The following is a 26,729-nucleotide window of genomic DNA, read 5'->3' as shown; positions in this document are numbered from 1 at the left end:
TTAGAACCCTTCAGCACCCCATTTTCTTTGACATCACTTCACACAACATGGCATCCGGCGGCTTCCCTTGTGCGAGCGTGGGCACGTCTCGTTCTTTTGGGTGTTGCGAGTGAAGGAATTACACACTGCGTGTCGGAATAAGTCGCTCACATACCACAAAGCGTCCGGATTTTAGAAAGCTTCCATTTTTGTGGACGACCACCAGTGTATGCCAGTGAAGTGACACCTGAGCGACACTAATAACAGAGCTGAGCATCACGGCTAAGCTGTCATCCTTGTGTGTATTTGTGTTGTTTCTGCAGCGAGGTGAAGTTCCTCCATTTAAGCCTAATCAAGCATCCGCATTCCATTTACTTGTCATAATGCAACAAATTTTGAGTTGCTTTGGCGCTGCCAAGTTGTGCTTGTTATCACTGAGGTGCAGCTGTAACTCTGTGAGGCGCACACACACACAACTCAAAATGATGAACTTAATTCTACAAAGCCACACTGAACAACACGTTTGGCACATATGGCAGTGTCGGTATTGATATACCGTACATATTGATTGACTTTATTGTGGATCAATGAATTACAAATAGATACTGCTGTGGGGTAACTTCATGTGTTAGCTTTTGGATTGATTTTGCTATAATTGTGACATTTGCAAGTACAGTGGTACCTCTACATATGAAGTTAATTCGTTCTAGGACTTTGTAAGTCGAAATGGTCGTATGCCAAGCAGCATTTTCCCATAAGAATACATTATAATTCCATTAATTCGTTCCACAGCACGAAAACCTACACTAAATCCTGAACTCATTTGCTCCCAAAAACATATAAATATGTTCTCTTTTTAATTGTTTCAGTGTCCCAAAGACGTATTTATACGTCTTTTATGTTTTGTTTTTTTTCCATAAGAGACATCTCTGGGTTCTGATTCAAACTGAGCTCCAAAGTACAAAGCTGAAAATCCATTTTAAAGCAATAAAATTGGCCACTGGAGGGGAGTAGCCCATTTGGTAAGACCCGCATCCCGATTCAACGGCAACGAACGGCCGGGGCGCCAGCGGGAGGAATCCAGGCGGCGGACGACCGAGCAGAACAACCGAGAGGACGCCCGGGATGCCAGGCGCTGGACGACCGAGTAAAACGACTGGGACCACCAGTGCAGCGGACGATGTCGTTGAGTCCGTGCTGCTCACCGAGCAGACCCCATAGAGCAGTGGTCCCCGAACAAACGGCCCAGGGGCTGGATATGGCCCACATCCACATTTGGTCCGGCCCCCTGAACAATTTTTTTAAAATTTTTTTTTTTTACTTGTGTTATTTCCTGGCTTTTTCTGTGAAGAACCCAGAGAGGGTTATTTGGTTATAATCTATTTAATTAATGGTGTTATTATTATATTATATTTAGGGCTGTCAAAATTATCGCGTTAACGGGCGGTAATTAATTTTTTAAATTAATCACGTTTAAATATTTGACGCAATTAACGCACATGCCCCGCTCAGACAGATTTAAATGACAGTACAGTGAAATGCCCACTTGTTGAGTTTTGCCGCCCTCTGCTGGCACTTGGGTGCGACTGATTTTATAGGCTTCAGCACCCATGAACATGTGTAAGTAATTATTGACATCAACAATGGCGGGCTACTAGTTTATTTTTTGATTGAAAATTTTACAAATTTTATTAAAACGAAAACATTAGGAGGGGTTTTAATTAGGGCTGTCAAACGATTAAAATTTTTAATCGAGTTAATTACAGCTTAAAAATTAATTAATCGTAATTAATCGCAATTAATCGCAATTCAAACCATCTATAAAATATGCCATATTTTTCTGTAAATTATATATATATTCTGTAAAATAAATTGTTGGAATGGAAAGATAAGACACAAGATGGATATATACATTCAACATACGGTACATAAGGACTGTAGTGGGCATTTCACTCTACTGTCATTTAAATCTGTCTATGCTGTCCTCATTCCGAAGCGTCTACTTTTTCCAAAGCTAGACAGCTAGTGAACGACGCCTTAATAATCAGACTTCTTCCTTTTTCATCTGATTTATTAATAAAATGGCCTCAAACCACTGTCCTCTTTAGACCGTAGTGAAACAACAACAAAAAAGTACACAAGCATTGCATTAGCAACAACGTTAGCTTAGCACGCTATACAGGTTCACTAAACATAAACAAAAAGAGTCTCATACAAAAAATATAACATTTCGCTTACTAACATAATATGTACATTCTTTACAACAACCATACTTACGGACAAATCTTGTCCAAGGATCATATAAGCACAACATTATCAGCCCGAGACGTCGTGCAGCCATAATGAAGAAAAGAAGAAAATAATAAACCATGTCGCAAAGCGACCACAAGAGTTCGCTGTTGGACAGCGCAAAAAGCCTTGCTGTAAACCTTACCAAAAGGCAGACTACTTTCTGAGCGGGACATGTGCGTCAATTGCGTCAAATATTGTAACGTGATTAATTTAAAAAATTAATTACCGCGCGTTAACGCGATAATTTTGACAGCCCTAGTTTTAATATAAAATTTCTATAACTTGTACTAACATTTATCTTTTAAGAACTACAAGTCTTTCTATCCATGGATCGCTTTAGCAGAATGTTAATAATGTTAATGCCATCTTGTTATAATAAACAAATACAGTCCTTATGTACCGTATGTTGAATGTGTATATCCAGCTGGTGTCTTATCTTTCCATTTCAACAATAATTTACAGAAAAATATGGCATATTTTATAGATGGTTTGAATTGCGATTAATCGCGATTAATTACGATTAATTGATTTTTAAGCTGTAATTAACTCGATTAAAAATTGTAATCGTTTGACAGCCCTAATTATATTATGTTATATTATATTATATTATATTATATTTTATTTTGTTCCGTGAAGAATCCAGAAAGGGTTATTTGACTGTGGCTTTCTGAAAAACAATAAATTTTACATTTTATCTTTTTTACATTACTCCTGCAATCGTCACACTTTTTCTGTTACAAACTGACCCCGGCCCCTCATCAGAGAAGGAAAAAGTTATGTGGCCCTCACAGGAAAAAGTTTGGGGACCCCTGCCGTAGAGACTTTAAAAAATCCATCTTTATGAGACAGGCTGCGATGAGGGAAAAGTTAACCCGGCTGTCGCTGCTACAACAGCGTCATCTCAGTTAGTTATGTGTAAATAAATTGTTACTTTGCTATCAAAAGCTCTATTTGTCTTGTTGTTTCTGTTATTTTGTAAAAGGAAAACATTATTCAGATGTTCGGGATGTAACTAAAGCAAAAAATAGCTGTGTTTAAGTCAAAGTTATGTTTGAAATGTATGCTTTCACAAAAGCTCAATTTCTCAGTTTTTTTCTTCAGAAACTGGAAAATTGCTCAACCTAAGCTATTTTCTAATGCTGACTTCTAAAGAATGGAAAAAGATATGAACTTACTTTTTTCCTGCTGACAGAAGAGAGTCTAATCTTTCTTTTGGTGGGTTCCATGTTTATATAGCAATAGAACAGAATTTTCTGTGGGCCTTGCAAAATCAGTCAAAACCCAGTAAAATGGCCGGGAACGAAGGGCCTTGCTCCGGTGAAAATGGCTGGGAGTGAATGAGTTAATAAATAATGCTGGTACAGTTACAAATGGCAATTACACGTAGAAAAATAAATTATAACTAAAAACCGGAATAATAATAATGATAATTCCTGTAATAATGTAACGAATCGGGCTCTAATGTGGCGGACGTGTTTTGCGTGCTGTATTTGAACGCACCGCGTGGCTGACGTGACAGAGTTAGAAAGGTGCAGTAAAGATTTTATTTTCTATTTTAATATTTTGTTGTTGGCGTCAACTGCTGCGGACAGTAGGCGTGTTGTGTTGCACAAGTTCTGATATGAATTATTAAAAACTGGACAAAGCTGGCGATTTCTTTGGCGATGTTACCACAATAGTAATTGTCACCTTTTAAAGACTGGCAATCGGAGGTCGGAGGAGGACCGTCACGATCGTAGACATTCTACGGCCGATGCACACACCACACTCATATTTTTCTATCATTTCCATCTTCATTTCAATGATAAGCGTCACCTTTTTCCTCCACCCACGTTGATTTCTCTCACAAGAAAATCCGCCGTGCGTCCGTCTTAAGGCAAAGCAAAGAAACGGCGGCGCTGTAATAAATCATCGTATTTCGAACATGTCGTCGGATGTAGAAACAAATGGCGAGTTAAATTTGACGTCGGATGTCGAAAAGATCGTGTGTCGAAGCAATCGTATGTCGAGGTACCACTGTACAATAATGTGTTTATTTTTTCATTCAGTACTAGTGTTTATTGAAATTGTAATAACATCAATGGAAAGTCATCATCAAGGCCTTTAATATAAGGTATGACTTGATGTGGTTTGTTTTAAATAGATGTTTGCCCCCAATTATGATTTTTTTTTTGGGGGGGGGGGGTAATTTTGGTTCCATTTTACAGTTTGTTGATAATGTAAGAGCATCTCTGTAAAGCTGTCAATAAGGGCTTTCATATGAGGTGTGACTCAACATGGTTTATTGCAAATTGAAATTTGCCTTTTTTATCACCATAAAGGTTTTTGGTCAATGTGTTAAACCTATATACAGGCCTTTAATATGGTTGAGTACCAAAATCCGGTATCAAATTGGTACTGGTTCCGAAGCAACCGATGGTAACCAGGCCAAATAAAACTAACATTTCGGTGTCCAAGTTTTTTTTTTTTTTTTCCCATGTCATGTCCTCTGATTGTTTGCGTGTATTCTTAGTGCTTTGTCGACCCGTACATGCGTTTAGGTGTAGCCAATTTATTAAATTCCAGCTATTTCTGTAGATGTAATCAGATGACGTCCTGAGTTCATAGTGTACGCAGCGATTGTTAATAAGAATCAGACTGTATGACTGCAGTTCCAACCACTGCCTCTCACTCTTTGTGCCTTGGACAAGCATCGCTTGTTATATTTTGCCATTGTTTCATGTAACATGAGTTTTACCATTTGTTGCACATTTATTGGTTTTTATTGGGGAAGACTGATCGCTTAAAGAACATTTCAAGTACCGGAACTCTTTTAAAAATACCGAGTAGTAACCGATATCGGATAAAACCCAAACGATACCCAACTCTAGATACGACTTTATATGATTTTTCACCTCAATGGGAAATTTATCAAGGAACAAAACAAGATTTTTGTTCATTTTGTCAGCCTATCTTCAAGGTGTTTAATATGCAGTAGGACTCAACTTGGTTTGTTCGGAGTAATTTATTTCTTCTCTGATAGCATTCAAAAGTGAGCCTTATGACCATTTTAATGTATGAAGGAGAAAAAAGGATAATTTAGATGTCTTAGGGTCCGTTTACAAGGTGGCGCTCCGACAATACGACACATTTCATGTTTGCATTTACATGGTACGTGTCGCAATTTTGCGTAAAAATGATGTAGTATTCATGCTAGGCCCTAGGGGGCAGTGCAGTTTTACTAGGCGACAGCCAGTGATGCACATCATCAGCCCGGAGGACAACATACCCGCTCACACGAAGCAATGGCGTCGATGCGGTTTTTCCTTTCGGTTCAAAAGGCACAAAATCGCGAACATAAAATATATTTAAATTAAAAATATTATAAAAACATTCAATTAAAGCCGACGTTCCGACGCTGTTTTGAATGTTTAGTCACTATGACTGCGCATGCCCAAAGTTCCATTCATATGATTGCGGCGTAATCCCCGCAATCGAATCGTTCCGCTTTGGAGGCCCGGATCAAAAGTTTGCACCTTCGAGTGTCTTGGTGTCGCATCGTCACCATGTAAACGGCCCCTTAGTTTTTAAGTGTACAAAATGAAGTGTCCGAATCTTCACATTGCTACCTTATGCTGCATTAAGTCAATGTGAGGCATGTTTACAATCCGGCCTCGCAGGAGCAATTAGCAGTAGCCCCACCCTTGCCGCTACTCAACAATACAAAACATCTGGAATGTGATGTGCAGCTGCATGTGCGTGCATGTGCTGCTTACTTTTTGTACGCAAACTGGCGCCACCGGATGATTTCTGTGAGCCCAAGCCGAGCGTCGATGCGCACAAGTTGTCCCAAAATGTATTTAATGCCACAAAAATGTGGCATTTATATAAATGTTGTTTTCTGCTCATCTCAACATCTGCTTGACTCTATAGTTTGGCGAGCTTTTTGCGGATGACATCATCAGTAAAGTTTGCATTCGGATGTATTTTGTGGATTGTTGTGCCTGTGAAGTTGATAGACTTCAGATGAGGGTTCATATCAGAATTGAATGCTATCAAATGCAAACTTGAAAAGGCATGTATTCAGTTCAATGTACTTCACATATTTACAATTTACAATTCTATTACAGTTGAAATGAGATTTCTTCTCATGTCTCGCAGCCATTGTGGAGCAGCTGCTTTCTCACCAGCTCGCATATACTTCATGACTTGTTACTGACACCACACGTTTATTTGTTTTTTACTCAAATGAATAGGCTACTGTAGTTCAATTTGACCTTCTCGCCAAGTATTTATTAGTTGCTATCTTATTTCAATTCAGTTTTTATTGCATTTGATTATATTTTAGTTTGTACTTTATTGGTGTCAATATCATTTCAGATCTAAAGAGCTTTTATATCTACAGTAAATTACCATAAATTCTGCTCAATAGTTCACACCTGACTAGAGCTGCACCACCTACGTTGAGATGATGATAAGATGATGGATTGTGCTAAATGACCTCAGGGCTAACGGGTGTTAGCGCTAGCCCGTACCAGCTTCATCGAGGCATACTGAGGATTTTTTGTACTTTAATCTATCAAACCACTCATGGCTGGCAGTAACTTGTTCTTCTGTAATGCCCCCAAGAATCCGACGGTCCCTTCTTTTGGTATGTAATTACGATGGTGTCTTAAAGAATTCAGCTTGTGCGCTAGCATAGCAGAGCTTCATCATTGCAGTATATGGATATCTTTTTTAAATCTGCCAAACAATCCATGTTAACCTTAAATCATTATTTTAGTGGACCAAGTGTCTTCTCTTGACAACAATTTGACTTGTACATCTAAACAAGATGGTTTCTCGCAAAGCCTTAAAGGGAACCTCAGACCTAAAGACTATAATAAGCCTCAATTGTTCTCTTTTACTAAAAAGAAACACATAAAACAGGGGTCCCCAAACTACGGCCCGCGGGCCGGATACAGCCCGCCTCCACATTTTGTCTAGCCCCCTGAACAATACCAGAGACCATTTTGAATTTTTTTTTTTTCTTTTTCTCAATAGTATTATTTTTTTTCCTGGCTTTTTTCTGTGAAGAACCCAGAGAGAGTTATTTGGTTATTATCTATTTAATTAATAGTGTTATTATTATTTATTGTTATTATTATTTATTGTTATTATTATATTATTTGATTGTGGCTGTCTGGAAAAAAATAATTTTTTACATACATGATAACCTTAAGCCAAAATATCTAAGTTTCATGGTATTGCAATTCCAGCTTTAAATTGTGTTACTTTGAGATATCGGAATTTAAAATATATATATATATATATATATATATATATATATACCATTTCCATTGAACAGAGTTTTTATTTTTCAAAACATTTTAGCAATTTGGAACATAAGTATAATGCTAAGTTAAAATAAATTTTTTAAAAATTAATAAATTAAAATAAATGTAGTTGTTTAGGTGAGCCTAATCCCACAGCCACAGCTCAACATTATTACCATCAGAACAAAAATAATTGAATTATTTTCCCATAAAAAGCATGTGTGTATGACACAGATCATGTTTACATTATACACACACTCTCAACATTTCTCAACACGGACAGTTGCCAGCGAGGAAAAAAAAAAACTGCATGTTTTACCACCGCTAGACACACTTAAACATGTTGGAGTTAACTCTCGTAGTTGGTGGGAAACTTTCATGACCGTGTTTATCAACCTTTAATTTTGTATAAATGCGAAATCATATTGGAGGTATTGCCTCTTTTGCAGCCACCCTCCGCAAACATGTTCTACATGTCGAATTGCCCTCCTCCTCTAAGCTGCGGCGGTCTGTAACTTTTCTGTAGCCGAAGTATTCCCATACCAGCGATTTCTGTTTTCTTTGATGGGGGAAAAAGTTCAGGAGTTTCACCTCCTCCAGCTATCGTGTAGCACAGCTTACTCACTGACACTGAGCAACAATGGGTGAGGGAGGGTTGACCCTTGCAGGTGCAGGAGAGGGATTTCTCCATGCATTTTTGGGACATAAAAAATAGCTAATACCTTAGGGATGGTGTGACAGAAAATTCTTGCGGTGTGAAACCTTGTTGTTTTCATACCACGTCAATACAGTATTATTTTGTGAAAGCACAACAAAATAATACTCCTATCTCTCACAGGAGATGATCATTTTCTTAACACGCTTAATTGAACACAACGCAGAACATACTGTATACCATTTGCAGCCACCACTGACAGTCATGGTTGCCCAACTTCCCATCATGCATTTGGGCGGAACAGTTAAGTCGCTACAGTATCATTTAGTGAAAGTACAACAAAAATAATATTCCTATCTCTTAGAAAAAATAATGTTCACAAAAAGAAAAGCGCTCAATGCAAAGAGAACTGGCATTCCCAATCAAAATAGCTATGCAAAATACACATAAAACTTACTCAGACTTTGCCTTGGCTAGATCTCTAATTAATTTAAAACTCGCCATTGACACCTTGTGGTGTATTTTAATCACTATCTTACCTAGTTAAAGACTCTGCGGAAGAACGGCAGGGAGCCAGATGTGACGTCACCGCTCTGCGACGTAGACAATGGCGAGCTATTAGTTTATCATTTGATCAAAAATTTTACAAATTTTATTAAAACGAAAACATTAAGAGGGGTTTTAATATAAAATTACTATAACTTGTACTCAATTTTATCTTTTAAGAAACACACGTCTTTCTATCCGTGGATCCCTTTAACAGAAAGAATGTTAATAATGTTAATGCCATCTTATGGATTTATTGTTATAATAAACAAATACAGTACTTATTTACAATATGTTGAATGTTTATGTCCGTCTTGTGTCTTCTTTCCATTCCAACAATAATTTACAGAAAAATATGGCATATTTTAGAGATGGTTTGAATTGCGATTAATTACAATTAATTTTTAAGCTGTGAACTCGATTAAAAATTTTAATCGTTTGACAGCCCTCGTTATTATATGTTACTTTATTGGTATTTTTCATCACCGCAAATGATCTATTGGTTAAATGGACAAAAAGTCCCACAGAGATAATCCACGCTCTTGTAAAAAGCCTTCCCAGAAGTGTAAGTAAGCAAGGCTCCATGTTTTCTCATTCTCACTTTGCGTAGGTTTAATGGCCAAGACTGTGTACTTTGGCAACCTGCGGCTAATTGAACACGTTCGAGCCGGCAGTATTGATGATAAGTGCTGCAATGAGCAGTGGTAAAAGGCTGTAGTTGGCAGGCGGCTGATGAAACAAGAGGCTGATGGATAGATGTGGAAAGCAGCCTCTCTCAACCTCTTTTCATCCCTCTCTCTCAATCTGTCTTTCCGTCCAACAACAAATGACCTCTTCAAGACACACTTAATGATTGCACTCATCAGCCACAAGACGGGAAATGCCACACAACTGACATGTTATCATATTTTTTTTAAGCTGACCGCTCAATGTTACCGCGGCTACCGTCTTTAACGATGCCCATTCCTCACTACTGCTCCTTTCATGAGTTTGCCCTTCCCTACTTTTTATGCTATTGTCTCACTCAGTGATGTATGTCAGAGTGTTAACATGCCACAGGAAGCTATTTTTTTTAAGGGAATGACCAGTCCTCAGAGGACCATCATGCTCATAAACGTGTATGGTACATCTTGCTAAGAGAGGGATTGAACGATTTCATTTTAGCAGTATTGTTTTTTTTGCATTTTCATGTTTTTATATTCATTTTGGCATGTTTTCCTATTTTCTTTTATTTTGAAGATTTTATTTCATGTATTTCTTTTATGGTCAATCTCTCTTGAGAAGTATACTTGACTTCTATTGTTCTTGTATTTTATTTTAGTTTTAATTCTATGTGACCATTGACGCAATTTGAGCAACACTTTACTGATTTTATTATTCACAGGAATTTATGGAAGCTTTTAAAACTAATACCTGTACTTTATCGTGCTTTTCCAACTTTAAATGATCCGATGAAGACGATAGGAAACTTTTTTTTTTTTTTTAATATATATACTGTATATTTTGTCCCCGCCTATGAGTTTAACGACTGGTTTTTGCTATATTGACTCCAGATGTTGCAGGATTTTCCACAAAGTGAGAGGTTTCGGTTTGGAAAAGTACTTTAAATGTGATGTTTTGGACAAGATGAGTCTAGTGCAGCTGGCTTTTTCTCCTACAGTCTGTAGGAAGAGCTTATCATCTTGCCAAAATGCTTTGAGTGTTGGTTGAACTACAGCAAATGGTCGTGTTTACGAGCTGCTCATCTTATTTGTATGAGCTGCATTTTGGCTTCGGCAACGTGTTCAGATTTTACTATGTTTACACTTGAGAAGCATTGGGTCAACATTTAGTTAAAGCAATGGTGAAAAAAGGTTTACAAAGTATATACAGTACATGATAGTATTTTTCTGTTTCAGTGTTTTACTATCGCTGGTCCTTGTTCGATTGTCTGATCTTTGAATCTTCACAATTTTCAACTATCCACTTTTTTTTTTTCTTCAATGAGTTCTTTCATTTCAACACAAGCAAGAAGCTTAATTGCTTTGAGTGGTATGAGATCCAAAACGACCCGGTCATGTTAGGACATTTATTTTTCTTTTTCCCCAGCCAAGTATGCAAGAGTGAGTATTAAAGGTGTATGCAAACTGCGTGGTAAAACCACAATTCCAAGCCTTAATTCCACATTGCTGGCTGAGGAATGGTGCATTAGCTGCTGTTAGTTGTAGGAATGCTCAGCAAAGAAAAAACTGCCCACATGTAGTATTCGTATTTTTTTCCCCGTTCTCTTTTTCCGCATGCCGCATAGCCCAATAAATTTGAAGAACTCTCACCGTTTCAACTTCAAATTTATTTAACGCAGACCCTTTCAATTTTGCAAAGTTGCAGCAAAAAAAAAAATTTTTGTGCCAAAAAAAAATTAAATGTCACATTTCAAATTGTATCTCTTCCTACATTTTTAAAATCCGATTCACCTAATTTACAGATCCAAAAATTCAGAAAATCAACACGCACAAAAGTCTTGTTTTTTTTGCCCAAAATATACAGTTCCACCAAAATTTGACAAAAGAAATCCTCATTTATTTCCAGTGGCCCCATTCATTTATGATAGGAAACCCAATATCAACAGAAAGTGACCTGAAAATCCCCCAAATCTACAGGAAGTCACCCATAAATGCCCCTAAAACAAACGGGAAATGATCAAAAATGTGCAGGGAGAGTTAAGTACTCTAAAATTAACAAGAACATGACCCAAAATTAGCTCATTGTCCACCGTTGACAACAGTAGACATCCAATTCATTCATTCAAAGGTGCTTTAAAATATCGACCAAATCAAAAAATGAAAATGACTGGACTTATGTAAAATGTACATGTAGAAAGGAATTTCCCACTAACCCAATATTGCTGGTTTTTTTTGTGTTTTTTTTTTCGAGTTGTCCAATATTATCAGGTAGCCGATAATATTGACCGACAAAAGCATTTTTAAATGATATTGGATAATATCGACATTAGTTTTTCATTATCGGTTTTGGACCAATATGTACAGTGGTATGAAAAAGTATCTGAACCTTTTGGAATTTCTCACATTTCTGCATGAAATCACCATCAAATGTGATCTGATCTTTGTCAAAATCGCACAGATGAAAAAACAGTGTCTGCTTTAACTAAAACCACCCAAGCATTCATAGGTTTTTATATTTTATTTTAATGATGATAGTATGCAAACAGTGACAGAAGGCGAAAAAATTAGTAAGTGAACCATCACATTTGAAATTTTGCCCCCCCCCCTTGGCAGCAATAACTTCAACCAGACGCTTCCTGTAGCTGCAGATCAGTCTGACACATTGATCAGGACTAATCTTGGCCCATTCTTTACAAAACTGCTGTAGTTCAGTCAGATTCCTGGGATGTCTGGAGTGAATTGCTGTCTTTGGGTCATGCCACAGCACCTCAATGTGGTTCAAGTCTGTTCTTTGACTTGTCCATTCCAGAACATGAATGTTGTTCTTCTGAAACTATTCTGAAGTCAATTTACTTCTGTGTTTTGGATCATTGTCTTGATACCTCATCCATCCTCTTTTTAGCTTCAACTGTCTGACATACGGCCTCGGGTTTTCCTGCATAACATCCTGATAAACCTTTGAAGGAAGCGTCTGGTTGAAGTTATTGCTGCCGGGGGGGCACAAAATATTAAATGTGATGATTCACTTATTTTTCCTCCTCCTGTCACTGTTTGCATACTATCCTCATTAAAATATGAAAACCTATAAATGTTTGGGTGTTTTTAGTTAAAGCAGACACTGTTTTTTCATCTGTGCGATTTTGACAAAGAGCAGATCACATTTGATGGGGATTTTATGCAGAAATGTGAGAAATTCTAAAACCTTCAGATACTTTTTCATACCACTGTATAATGCCTTCAAAGTCAATGTAGAAGCCTTCTGCCTTTGTATAAGGGCTGGTCACAGCTTAGCACCGCAGTTATGCTTATTGACCATTAGAGATGCTTGGGATTTGTGAGCAGACCATTCAGGGTGGAAAAATTAACTAAACAATAAATAATTGAGAAATAATGAATATATTAGGTCCACGACCTCATATGTCGGTATCTGTTTGATATCGGTACCGGAAATTTGGGGTTGGATAATATCGTGATATCGGTTATTGGTTAAAAAATCATTCTTGGACAACTCTAATTTTAAGCCTTTTCTGTAATTGGATTGGTGTCCAAATATGGTTTGCTACCATTTTAAAGTCGCTTGCTTGTTATTTAATCACATCTTTAAACTGGGATGACTGGCTGTAAATGCTCATCTTTCACTGCCATTGACGCCGCTAGACGTCTAATACATTTCAGGGCTCCAGACTACGACCAAATGGTCGCATTTTGCAACTAGAATTAGAGCCAGTATTTTTTCAATCTACATGCACATGCGCGACCAGGAACATTGCACCGTCCTCTGCCTATGCGTTATCGCTCGTCTCTGATTAGCTATGAATTTGGATGGCATTTCAAAATTTTGTCTTTTTCTCAGCGCCACCAACCTCCAATAAGGCTGCCTTTTTACCTATGTCCAGGAAATAGTGCCGAGGGGTATCATAAAGAATGAGCTGGTCGCACACTTCTAAAATGATACGCCCATGTTGAAAGTGTGGCGTGTCAATGTCAAATTCCGGGTTGGCCAGTCTTCTCGCAGGCGATTTGTCGATCAATAAATCCATTGCTGATTGGTTGTATACAGTGACAGAACTAGAACAAAATTCCCATGTTAACCTAATCTCTAAGCAGTACACTGGTTGATGTTAAAGCTGATAGAGAAGTATTGTATAGATTCATAAGTTTGTAGTTTATTCATTTATTATGAAAGTATTTATCAGTTAAATCGTGAAAATTAAAGGAAAACTTTGCGTGTCGATTTACAGTGTGCGCCCCTAAAATTTTAGGTTAGGGGCCACTGTGCTCCTAGTAAAAAATGTTAGTCTGGAGCCCTGTACTGTTGACTCTGTTAGGCGAAGGAACGAATGTTCATTTGCCCAACCTAGTTAAAATGGATCGGACATCATAAATTTGTTCATTCGCCCAACTCAGTCAAAATGGATTAGACGTCTAGCGCCGTCAATGGAAACCAATGAGTTTAATAGGAAGTTACCCAAAAATCTACAGAAAGTGACCCATGGGAAATCAAGCTTCTCCAGAAAGTGCATTTTCTAGTTGGCTTCAAGCAGTTCAAAACAAATCTTGGCAAACAGTTTTCCACCAAAGGAATTTTTGAGTTTGATCCTCATTGGCCCGTCTGACTGAAGAAACGGCGTGTAGTACAATTTTGCATGGCAGCAAACAAGCACAGGTACAAACACAGCCACAGGGATAATAATGTTTGTTGCAACTTGTCAGGAATGTAAATGTTAAAGTTGACATTTTTTCCCCTATAATTTATTAACGGTGTCACGATAGCATGTCTGACATAGTTTTGTCAAAATACCCTGAGGATAGCTGAGCATAATAAACGCCCTATTCCTTGTCTCACCGAAATCATGCTGTTTTTGAGGACAGTAATTAAATTTACCTAACCTTATTTTACCCTATGTACATAATAGTTTTAAGACAGTGTAGATCCGGGGTGTCAAATTCATTGTCGTTCCCGGGCCACATTTTCTGGCAATTAGATCTCATGTGGGCCGGGTAGTCCCCAGGTTACGAACGAGTTCTGTTCCTACGCTGGCGACGGAACCCGAATTTCTGCAAAAGTCGGAATTAACACTTTAAGTACCCCTGAATCCCAAAATTCAAAACATGTATTCAAAAACTCCAAAAGTAGTGTATTTTGTTTAATTATGGAGGATACACTGCCCCCTGATGGCAGCTTTAGGTCTGCCTGGACTGTCGCCTTGTATGATTGAAGAGCAAACTCAGCTGTCTGACATGGATAAAGGATACTTGCGCTCTGGTTTAGCCCACATCAGGCTGTAAGTTGTTTCAGCTAATATATGTTTGTGTATCCATTTGTAATTAAGTTTAAAGTTACAATTCGTGGCGTTATGTGTGAGCAATTCACGATAAGAATTGAAAATACGTTAGCATTCGTAGTATTTAAAGCAACACTAGGTAACTTTTCAACCTTTATAAAATATTTTCACAACATTTGTGATAATATGTCGACTGACAACTAGTTGGATGACACCTCTTTTATATCTTGAGGGGTTATGTATAGCTTTCACCGACACTAATTATCTTTGAGGAGGGTGGCATGAACTTTGCAACACAAAAAAAATTACAAATGTGCTGACTGCTATACGGCATACGTCACTTCCCTCTTTCCCCATTCATTATAAAGACAGAAGTCGATGCGAACGCTTTCACGCAAATTCTGTAAGGACGGCAGAGCAACAAAAGAGACAAAAAGTTTTATCCGAGGAGGAAAAAAAGGAAGGCTACCGGGATATACAGAATAAACATTCGCCCAGCTTTCACTCGCTGCTGGCGTGAACCCCCCGCCCCCCCCAACCGAACTCGTTAGTGCTGACGAGTTCGGGTGGGGTGGGGGGGATAGCCACACTGTTGCTAACCGTCATATGCTTTTGTTTAGCCACAACTGGATTCATTACCTTATCGCTCTCATCCTTCACACAACCAATGGAAACAGAAATGTTGTTTAATCCATCTGCAGGTGACCGGGAGATTGATTTTTGATGGACTGATGATTTTACAACACTGCGAGTGTGCGCTGGTCCTCATGGGAAACACAGTCTTCCTTAAGGCAAAACACTACCGCTTTTGTCCACCAGCGTCGCCCAAATAGACCAAAACTGAAACCTACCAAGTGTTGCTTTATGCTAGCTGATTTTTGCTAGGCAAATTTGGCTAATTTAATCTACTAAATTTACATTGATAAGCCTAGATGGAAGTTTGAACACCAATTGTTTTGTGTCAAGTGTTTTATTGTTATTAAATACTTGTCGTTTTGAGACAAAATGGCAGACGAGACTCCGGTGTAGTAAAGTTGAGTTGAGTAACCCGAGGACTAATTGTAGTTTATTTTGGGCCAAATAAGTTAACTCACTGGCGTTCATTCACCCCTCCCAGTCAAAATGGATTGAACGTCAAGCGCCATCAATCGCACTGAAGATGAGCATTCACAGCCAGTCTTTCCATTTTAAATGTTTGGTTTTTGATTCAAAACGGAAAACTGTCCAAATTTATACATATACAGTGTATCACAAAAGTGAGTACACCCCTCGCATTTCAGCAGATATTTAAGTATATTTTTTCATGGGACAACACTGGCAAAATGACACTTTGACACAATGAAAAGTAGTCTGTGTGCAGCCTATATAATAGTTAATTTCCCCCTCAAAATAACTCAAAATATAGCCATTAATATCTAAACCTCTGGCAGCAAAAGTGAGTACACCCCTATTAAAAAAACATACATCCCTAAATGTCCAAATTGAGTACTACTTGTCATTTTCCCTCCAAAATACAGTTTGCGGGCTTTCTTGTGTACCGTCTTCAGAAGAGGCTTCCTCCTGGGGTGACAGCCATGCACACCAATTTGACGTAGAGTGCGGTGTATGGTCTGAGCACTAACAAGCTGACCCCCCCCCCACCTTTTCAATCTCTGCAGCAATGCTGAAAGCACTCCTGTAACGAGTCACATGACATTTTGGAGGGAAAATGACAAGCAGTACTCAATTTGGACATTTAGGGATGTACGTTTTTTCATAGGGGTGTACTCACTTTTGTTGCCAGGGGTTTAAATATTAATGGCTATATTTTGAGTGATTTTGAGGGGGAAATAAATTGACTCTATTATATAAGATGCACACAGAATACTTTTCATTGTGTCAAAGTGTCATTTTGTTAGTGTTGTCCCATGAAAAAGTATAATTAAATATCTGCACAAATGCGATGGGTGTACTCACTTTTGTGATACTGTATAATGTGTATATATATATAATTTGTTTTTTGTAATGATTTACTTTCTTCATTAAACAAGGGAAAACAATAAATATTCTTTTTTTTTTTTTTTTTTTAATTTAAAACCCACTTCCCCATTAAAAAAGTGAATATTCTCTTTTTACTTGGCAGCCAAAAAGTTAATAATCATACATAAAGCATTGGGGGAATACATACTGTAAGTACATAATAAAAAAATAGTATTGATAAATGAATGAAGAAGCCACCTGTCCGCTTTTCACATTACCATTCAACATATCCGCTTCTCTGTCCTAACAATTCTATTTTATGTGTGCCCCGCAGATGCAAAGGAAAGATCAGCCAAGAGGTTCTCGGCTGAGGGTGTCTTCAATTATACGTCGCTATTGCTCAGCCAAGAGGATGACATGCTCTACGTAGGGGCCCGGGAGGCACTGTTTGCCCTCAGCCTCTCCGACATCAGCAGGACTAAGCTGCAAAAGAATGTGAGTTTGACGGACGCGTCAGCACATGCTAAGTACTATTTTGGAAGGCCACGTGAGTTCTTTAGCTTCTAAGTGTTTATTATGTGCTAATTGTAGGTGACATTAGGTGAGTGTTTTATTTCAACTCAGATGTTATTTTGCTGGACGTCAACCAACAAATGTTGGTCGTATGAATTTTTCAAAGCACGTTGCCGTTTTTTTGATGATTTATTCTGGTTTTTTTTTTTTTTTTGGCCTTCAGCTGACTTGGGCAACCCCGCTTGGAAAGAGAGAAGAGTGCAGCTTCAAAGGGAAAAACCTTGAGGTGAGATGAGCTGAGGGTTGAGAAATAGAAACTAAAATTTCCAATGCATACCGGTAATTATTCCTACGTCTTTGTCACAATTAGAAGTTACCCTAATTTTTGGACGAGCAACCGCTACTTTTCCCCCCTCATTTTAAATCCTGCGGTTTATAGTCCAGTGCGGTTTATTTGTGGATTTTTTTTAGGCTATGATCTTTTGGTGTAAATATCCCATATTTAAATGTGGACAGCTGCGGTTTATAGGCCAGTGCGGCTTATATATAAACAAATGTCGTTTTCGTGTCAAATTCTGTCGGTGGAGGCTCATAGTCAGGTGCGCCTTAAAGTCCAAAAAGCACGGGTGCGCTTATAGTGCGAAAATTACGTTAAATGTAAATTGTATTGTATAGTATAGTATACTTATATGTATATACTGTATATGTAGTATACTTAAGTAACTCTAAATGTAGTTTTTTTTTTAACTTATTGAGCTAAAAGTAGATAGAAAAGTTATTTTTTTTAGTATTTCACCATGATTTTTTTAACCCCTTCAGACCTAAGCATGCTGCTGAAGGACACGACGCGTTCGTATCTCTAAACCAATTAATACACTGAATTTAGTTGCTATTGCCACTTCTGGGAGAGGATTGGAAGAAACTTTACCCATCGAAATCAACTCAGGCCCTTTTTTTTTATTTTTGGCTCTTTGAAAATTGCTGACCAAACACAACTTCAAAAAGGATAACGTAAAGTGCTCATTTCTCATTAAAGACACATTAACCTTAAAATAACAAAAGCATGAAATGTCTCCAACCAAAAAAAAATGCACTTTGTTTTGGTGTTAGAGTAAATATCACCGCAGATTTTTTTTATTTTTTATTTTTTTTATTTTTTTTTTTTAGCACAGCAGAAAAAATGCAGGTCTGAAGGGGGTTAACAGTATACAAAAATTTCAATAAGATATCGAAGGTTTCTGCTTGTAACCCTTTTAAAGCTAAAAATTAAGGCTGTCAAAATTATCACATTAATGGGCGATAATTAATTTTTTGAATTAATCACGTTAAAATATTTGACGCTTTTAACGCACATGCCCCGCTCAAACAGATTAAAATGACAGCACAGTGTCATGTCCATTTGTTACCTGTGTTTTTTGGTGTTTTGTCTCCCTCTGCTGGCGTTTGGGTGCGACTGATTTTATGGGTTTCAGCACCACGAGCTTTTGTGTAATTATTGACATCAACAATGGCGAGCTACTAGTTCATTTTATTGTTTTGAAAATTTTCCAAATTTTATTAAAACGAAAACATTAAGAGGGGTTTTAATATAAAATTTCTATACTTGTACTAACATTTATCTTTTAAGAACTACAAGTCTTTCTATCCGTGGATCACTTTAACAGAATGTTAATAATGTTAATGCCATCTTGTTGATTTATTGTTATAATAAACAAATACAGTACTTATGTACAGTATGTTGAATGCATATATTTTGTCTTATCTTTCCATTCCAACAATAATTTACAGAAAAATATGGCATATTTAATAAATGGTTTGAATTGCGATTAATTACGATTAATTAATTTTTAAGGTGCGATTAACTCGATTAAAAAATGTAATCGTTTGACAGCCCTACTAAAAATCTTGATAGAAATCATTAATTTTGTAATTATTGGATATATATACTAGTGTGTGTGTGTGTGTGTATATATATATATATATATATTTTTTTTTTTTTAAATCCGGACTAAGTCACACCAGAGTATAAGTCGCACCAGCCAACAATGTGGAATGGAGAGGAAAAAAACATATATAAGTCGCACCAGAGAATGGGTCGCATTTGGTGGGGAATTTTTTGATAAATTCCAACAACAGACATGTCATTTTGAAAGGCAACTTAAAATAAAAATAGAATAGAGAAAAACAGGCAGAATAAGTGTATGGTATGCTAACGTTACATGATGCATAAACAACAAACTGAGAAAGTACCCGGTATGTTAACCAGAGGTGGATAGAAACATGTTATAATTACTCCCTTACATTTACTTGAGTAACTTTTTGAGAAAAATGTACTTCTAAGAGTAGTTTTACCAAGCCATACTTTTTACTTTTACTTGAGTAAATTTGTGAAAAAGAAACGCTACTGCTACATTTTCCTTCTTTATTTTACACATTAGATTTTACTTTTTTTTTTTTTTTTTGCCAGAGATGCCAACAATGGCTCTACCAGTTTCACCAATGAGACGTCGCAACAATAATCAGATGAAAATTCCAATCAGACTCACGCTTACCTTTCAATGATCACGCCAACCTGTTCAATCATGTGGCGTCTTTAAAGCACCGTAAAAAATGTAGTACTGTATTTCACATTGTGCACTGCCGTCAACATGATTCAAAAATCCGGATTTTAACCTCTCTCCCAGTTTTTTTGAGGGGGGGCACCGATTGACCATGGAAAACCGGAGATCAGATCCTTTTAATGTCATAATAGGCAATATGTTTTCTCCACTAGAGGGCACTCTTGCTCTTTGGACGAATAATGCTTGATTTCCTTAGATTTTTTTTCTCTTGCTCGTTTTTTTTTTTTTTTTTTTTACATTTCTTTGGCTTAATTTGTTTATTTAATAGGTTATAGTACGGTATAATAATAACAGTTCGTATCGATAACTTAAGCAGAGAAAGCAGAGAAAAAATACAATTGTTTAAAATATATAAATAAATAAATAAATAAATAAATAAATCTGACACTGTAAGCAGTTACTCACAATGTTACTTATTACATGAGTATTTTTTCACCAGATACTTTTTTTCACTTGTACTTGAGTACATTTTTGGGATGACTACTTTTAACTTTAGTAATATTATTTTGAAATAACTAGTGCTGTCAAATTTATCGCGTTAACGAGTGGGATTTTATTTTTTTAATTAATCACGTTAAAATATTTGACGCATATAACACATGCGCGGAATGACCCGCTTATGCATTGCCTTAAACAGATTACAATGACGCCGTTTTTAGAGAGCTAAGAGGCAGAGAAAGGCAGTGGACAGAGGCGTTCATTGGACCGTGCCGTTTATTGGCATAAGCTTCGGCAACTCCTTCACAACAAACATAAGTATTATTTAGTGAAAGCACAAAAAAAATAATATTCCTATCTCTCAAAAAAAAAATGTTCACAAAAAGAAAAGCTGCCATTTTCAATCAAAATAGCTATGCAAAATACACATAAAACCTACTCAGACTTTGGTCAAACTCTATTCAAACATTTCGTTTAGCTCAACAAATACACTGGATGGCAATATTTAGTCACAATATACAAACTATCAGTGGTCTTGTACGTTGTGAACCCAGCACTCAAATGAACGTGAATCACAATAGACTCAGTCCAAAAAACACAAAACACTAGTGGGGACTAAACACTCTCATTGGCTTAATTTCTAAGTAAATTAAAACTCGCCATTGACACCTTGTGGTTTATTTCAATCACTATCTTACGTCGTTAAAGACACTGTGGAAGAACGGCTGTGACGTCACCGCTCGGCGACGTCAACAATGGTGAGCTACTAGTTTATTTTCTGATTGAAAATTTTACAAATTTTACATTAAAAACATGAAGAGGGGTTTTAATATAAATATAAAATTACTATAACTTGTACTAACATTTATCTTTTAAGAACTTCAAGTCTTTCTATCCGTGGATCCCTTTAAAAGAAAGAATGTTAATAAAGTTAATGCCATCTTGTAGATTTATTTTTATAATAAACAAATACAGTACTTATGTACAGTATGTTGAATGTATAAATCCGTCTTGTCTTATCTTTCTATTCAAACAATAATTTACAGAAAAATATGGCATATTTTACAGATGGTTTGAATTGCATTTAATTATGATTAATTAATTTTTAAGCTGTGATTAACTCGATTAAAAATTTTAATCGTTTGACAGCCTTAGAAATAACGTTACTGTTACTTGAGTCAGCTTTTTGGCTACTCTACCCACCTCTTATGTTAACGTAACATAGCCATTTAGTCATTCAGATAACGATAGCATAAAGAATATGTTGAAAAGTGAAATGAAAAGTATAAATTATATAATAATGTTTTAATAATTTCACACATAAGTCGCTGAGCATAAGTCTCACCCCCAGCCAGACTAGGGAAAAAAAAGTGATTTAAAGTTCAACAAAATACGGTAATCTATTCAAAACTTGCCACCGGGAAGACAGGCTGTTAATGTCCATGTTTCAGTGCTATACATGTCAAATCTGTTTTGACTGGGAGGCACAAATTTGCTCCTTCCAGTCGAAATGGATTGAACGTCTAGCACCGTAAATGGAAGCCAGTGTGGTTAAAAAGTCATAATTTGTGCATGAAAAGGTTAAAACAACTTTTTCTTTAGCTATCATTTTTAACACACATTTTCTACATTTATCAGGTGTGCAGAGGGAAATTCTTTTTCCATTTGTGTGCGCTCCCTTGTTGTCATACCAGCTGTTGTATCCTAAGGCGACAAGGCCCCCTAATGTGGGTGCCGCACCGCACATGTCTGATGTGTAGTCCCAACTCCACTCAGCATTCAACAGATTTTCCCCCCATAGAACATTTTAGTTTTTATTCCCCCTCGGCACATTTCTTTGTGAGCTTCATTTGATCATTTCAGGTTGTATTTTTTTCGTGCTGAAGTGAAGCGAGCTTTTGCCAGAGAAAAATAATTCCTCATGTTCTTTTTTTTTACGCTTCTCCCTCTCAAATAGACCGATTGCTTCAATTACATCAAGATTCTGCTGCGTCTCAACAGCACTCACCTGTATGTGTGCGGCACCTACGCCTTCAGTCCTATTTGCAGCTACATTGTAAGTTTTGAAGCATGTATTTCGCAATTTATTTTAAATTGAAGTGTAAAAACTCTCAAACAGAATATAATACATGGTATGCTGATTCACTTCCAAGTTGTTTTCATGAAAGCAAAATTTTGTGAATGTGAAATGTGAAGGTTCTATTTGGTTCTATTATCATATTTGTTTTTTGTTTTTTCTAAGGGCCATTATGTCTGCCAGCTCGGACTGTCACGATTAATCGACGACTAATCGATTATATAATGAATCTAATACTATTTTGATAGTCAAAAATCGCTTTTTTTCACCTAAGAATTGTTTGAATCCTCTAGAATCTTAATAGCAACTATTTTTTACAATTTTATTATTATAGTATTTATTTATTTATTTTTTTTTTTTTTTTCACTAAAAAGTAATACAGCAAATATTCCGTTTTTGTTTTTTGGGGTAAATTTGCTTTTAATTTTTTAAATTCATTTCATTTATTTATATATTGTATTTTTTTTTTATTAAAAATAGAAAAAAAAAATAATACTCTTTTTTTATTTATTTATTTATTTTGTTTTGGGGGGGAGGTTTATAATCAAAAAAGATATTCCAAAATCTTCTATTTTTGAGAATCTCAATAGCAAATAATTGCTTTCATATGTTACTTTTATGTTATGTTTGTTTTTTTTAAATAAAAAGGGAAAATAAAGTATTTTTCATATGGTAATATATATATTTTTTTTTTTTTACATTTGCGTTTATTGATTTTTCCTTATTTTATTCTTTTTTTTTTAAATAAAAATAGAAATGTTATGAATGAATAAAAATATTCTTTAGTTTTAAATTACAGTGGTACAAATAAATTATAACTACAAATTGAAATAATATTGATATAATTGTAATAAAAATAATAATAATGTAAAGTACAGTATTGGGTTCTAATGTGGCGGTTGTGTTTTGCATGCTGTTTCTGAACGTACTGTGTGACTAAGTTTTTACTTCTTTTCACGTTCCGTTGTTGTTTGCATCAGCTATGGTGGACCGTAGCCATGTTGCGTTGCACAAGTTCTGAAATAAATGATTTTTTTTTTTCTTATTAATTGGATTTAATTAATTTATCAATTATTAAAGGATTTTACTTAAAAAACTAAGGAAATATTATTTTAAAATAGTTTCTTCTTTTTTTTCATTTAAAAGAATAAATAAATATTAGTTTCTGATTTCTGTAGTCCTTGATCTTTCATTAAGACTATAGAAATTTTATCTAGCAAAAAATGAAGTCGATGCATGTGATTTAATTTCACGGCCCACACAAAATGATGTGGTGAGCCAGAAGTGGCCCCCAGGCCGCCACTTTAACACTTGTTAGGGAGTGATACTAATGCTACAATTAAACCTTATTAACTTAATATTTGCCATTGACAGCGATAGACACCCAATAAATTCAAACAGTGGAGAGTGACGTGAATGCTCATCTTTCAGTGCCATTGACGGCTGTAGATGTCCAAGCCATTTTGACTGAGAGGGCAGGCAGCAATCATTGGCATACAGTCAAAATGGATTGGACGTCTAGCACCATCAGTGGCATCAATAGAGTAAACTGTTGTCTACAAGTGATGTTTTAAGATTTGTAACTGTCATCTAGGCAAAAAAATAAGCTATATTTTTACAGAAAATCTTAGAGCTTCCACTACACAATATTATCTATTTTGCGTTTTGAAGCTTTTTTTTGCTCCGCCGCTCGTTGCCATCTGAGCGTGACAGGACCCTGCTGAGGCAATTTATCCAGACAAGTCAACAGGCGGGTACTAAATGTGTGTGTGGTTCCCAGCAGCAGACATGTTTATCCAGCAAAGAAGCACATTGGGAGTGAATGGTAGCCTAACAGCAGGGTGACATTAACGTCAGCTCTGTAAACTTTACCGGCTTTTGACGTCAAAAAGTGAAAGCATAACACAAGACGTCTCGGACTAAGGAGGACGGGGTGAACGCTCTTTATGTTGACACAGCGCAGGACGCTCTGTCACATGCATAACATTACATGTTTATTTTTAAAGACCATCTTTAACTAGACAGGCATGTTCTGGATAAATTTATGCTGCACTGTTTAAAGTACACAATTCAGGTTTTATGCTCTCAGTTGGCATGTTATAATAGTCAATGAATCGCTCAGCGACATTGTTGAGCTAAGAATATTCCTTTTTTTTTTTTCTAATATTATTTTCTTATTTTCATTGTATTTCTTGTATTTACATTTTTGGTTTAACCCCTTGATGCCTGAATATACATTTAACTCTTTCGGTGACACTGACGGTGATAGACGTCCAGTCTGTGAATTGAAATGAATTCGTTACCAGTGGACGTCATTAATTTGTCACTGGTAGCGTTCATTCGCTGACACCCTCGCACTTCAAATGGATTGGACGGCTAGTGTCTAGCGCTGTCAATGGCAGCTAAGGAGTTAACAAATATGGAAAATTACATAAATACATAAAAATCACTATCATTTAAAAGAATGAATATATTGGGAAATACAGTTAGGTAGCAGAAAATTAAACAAAAATGACCATAAAAAGATTTTTAAAAAAATAAAATGACACAAAAATAAAAGTGAATATAGAAAATATAATATTTAAATTTTTAAATTATACTTTACAAAATGTTGTTATTTTAAAAATGTTTTATTTTTATTTGTTATTAATTTTCTATATTTTTTAATTTTTTTTAAGTCAAGTTTTTTCATTTTTTATTAATTTCCTATATTTTCATCCATAAAAAAAACTTTAAATTACAATGAGGTAAAACAATATTTATGTATTTATTATATTTATTTGCTTTTTTATTCAAAAAGGGGGATACATTTTTTTTTTAATTAAAAAAAGGAAAAAGGTCAAATATATCTAGATTTTTTTCTATAAATTTCATATTTTTCCTCTCTTTCTGCAGTCCTCCATGTTTAAAGATGTGACAAAATTATATTTAAAAAAAAAAAATTTGGGTGAGAAACATGAAGTCTGTGAACATGATCTACTTTTGCCGGCCACACAAAATCATGTGGTGGGCCGGATCTGGAACCCAGGCCTTGAGTTTGACACCTGTGATTTAAAGCAATAAATGAATAGAACACACAAGGGGTATCCTGATACAGGAACCATGATCAAATATATATGCTACCTATAAGTAGTGTTACACGATCATCACAACTTCATTCACTGAGAAATATAAGAAATATTTGCTAATCGAATGAGTCAGACAGACATATTTAGAATTGTTCCGCCTTAGCCAAGACTGCACTGCTACTGAGTTTTCATTCATTCTTGGTAATTCAATCATGAATCCCTTTGTCTTTTGTGGATAAAAAAGGCTAAACGAAACCAGATGTTTAATCAACGTATGCTTATTAAAGCAGAATATTAAGGCCCGTGTGCCAGATTGAAGACCACTTTGCACACAATTCAAACCATATGTGTGGTAAATGACAACCTGTTTACTCACCATCCGCACTGCCAGTAAGTTCTGTGTATTTTAGCACTCTGGGCTGTTGAGGTCATTGTTATTTGGATGAGATCATCAAACTGTGCCTGTCTTGTCTGCAGAACACGTCCACGTTCACGCTGGCGAGAGATGACACCGGGGAGGTGACGATGGAGGACGGACGCAGCCGCTGCCCATTTAATCCCGAGTACAAATCAACTGCCATCATTGTTGGTGTGTACTACGAAAACTAAAATACTCAATGGCTCTCGCAAATGCTAATGAGTCATCATGTTTAGCTCATTGGCTGCCATCGACTGTGATTTTATTTATTTATTTATTTTTTTAGGTATTTGAAAACTTAGAAGCATCATCATGATAACAGGGGGAAAAAAACTTTTCGCTTTATCCTCATGAGGTATCGCCATTGGTGCTGGAGCCTATCCTAGCTGTAGACTGGCTATAACCTCAACTGGTTGCCAGCCAAATCACAGGGCACAATGAGAGAAATACAATCATTCACACTTACATTCGTACTGTACCAAGGGGAAATTAGGTGTGACATAAACATTATAAGTAAATATTTTCTTCTTTATTCATCTAATTTGATTTTTCATTTTAAAGTATCTTTTATCTTCTTTTAAAAAACAAACAAAGGAAAATATTCCAGAAATATTCTCTTTTGTATGTATTTTACAAATGAATTATTTATTGGATTTATAAAATCGTTATTTAAAAAAAGATAATGCTCTACATAAGGGATTTTTTTTTTTAATCAACAGTAAGAATTCTATTTGTTAATTTATGTGATTTTGTTTTTCAAAAATACAAATATATTTTAAATATAAAAAATATTTACAATATTTTTTTTTAAATATAGTATATATTAAATATGTTCTTCCTTATTTTAATTTTATTTGTTTTTAATGTATTTTTTAAGTTAAAAAAAGAAAGTTAAAAAAAAGTACTAAAATGATGAAAACTA

At 36.0% G+C, this 26,729-nt stretch overlaps 1 protein-coding gene across 4 annotated transcripts in view; it reads left to right on the top strand.

The window, feature by feature from the left end:
* The window catches only part of LOC130926865 (semaphorin-4B-like), a 157,777-nt gene that overhangs the window by 89,898 nt on the left and 41,150 nt on the right, over positions 1-26,729 (top strand). For all 4 annotated transcript variants that reach the window (XM_057852183.1, XM_057852156.1, XM_057852165.1 and 1 more), the window contains 4 exons: positions 17,007-17,167; positions 17,409-17,471; positions 22,202-22,300; positions 25,867-25,978. In XM_057852183.1, the coding sequence (XP_057708166.1) occupies positions 17,007-17,167; positions 17,409-17,471; positions 22,202-22,300; positions 25,867-25,978 (435 nt within the window). The remainder of the gene's footprint in view (positions 1-17,006; positions 17,168-17,408; positions 17,472-22,201; positions 22,301-25,866; positions 25,979-26,729) is intronic.

Source organism: Corythoichthys intestinalis, chromosome 1, assembly GCF_030265065.1.
Source record: "Corythoichthys intestinalis isolate RoL2023-P3 chromosome 1, ASM3026506v1, whole genome shotgun sequence".
Classification (NCBI taxonomy): domain Eukaryota; kingdom Metazoa; phylum Chordata; class Actinopteri; order Syngnathiformes; family Syngnathidae; genus Corythoichthys; species Corythoichthys intestinalis.
The sequence above is the reverse complement of the archived record's forward strand: the minus strand, read 5'-3'. Positions and strand labels throughout refer to the sequence as shown.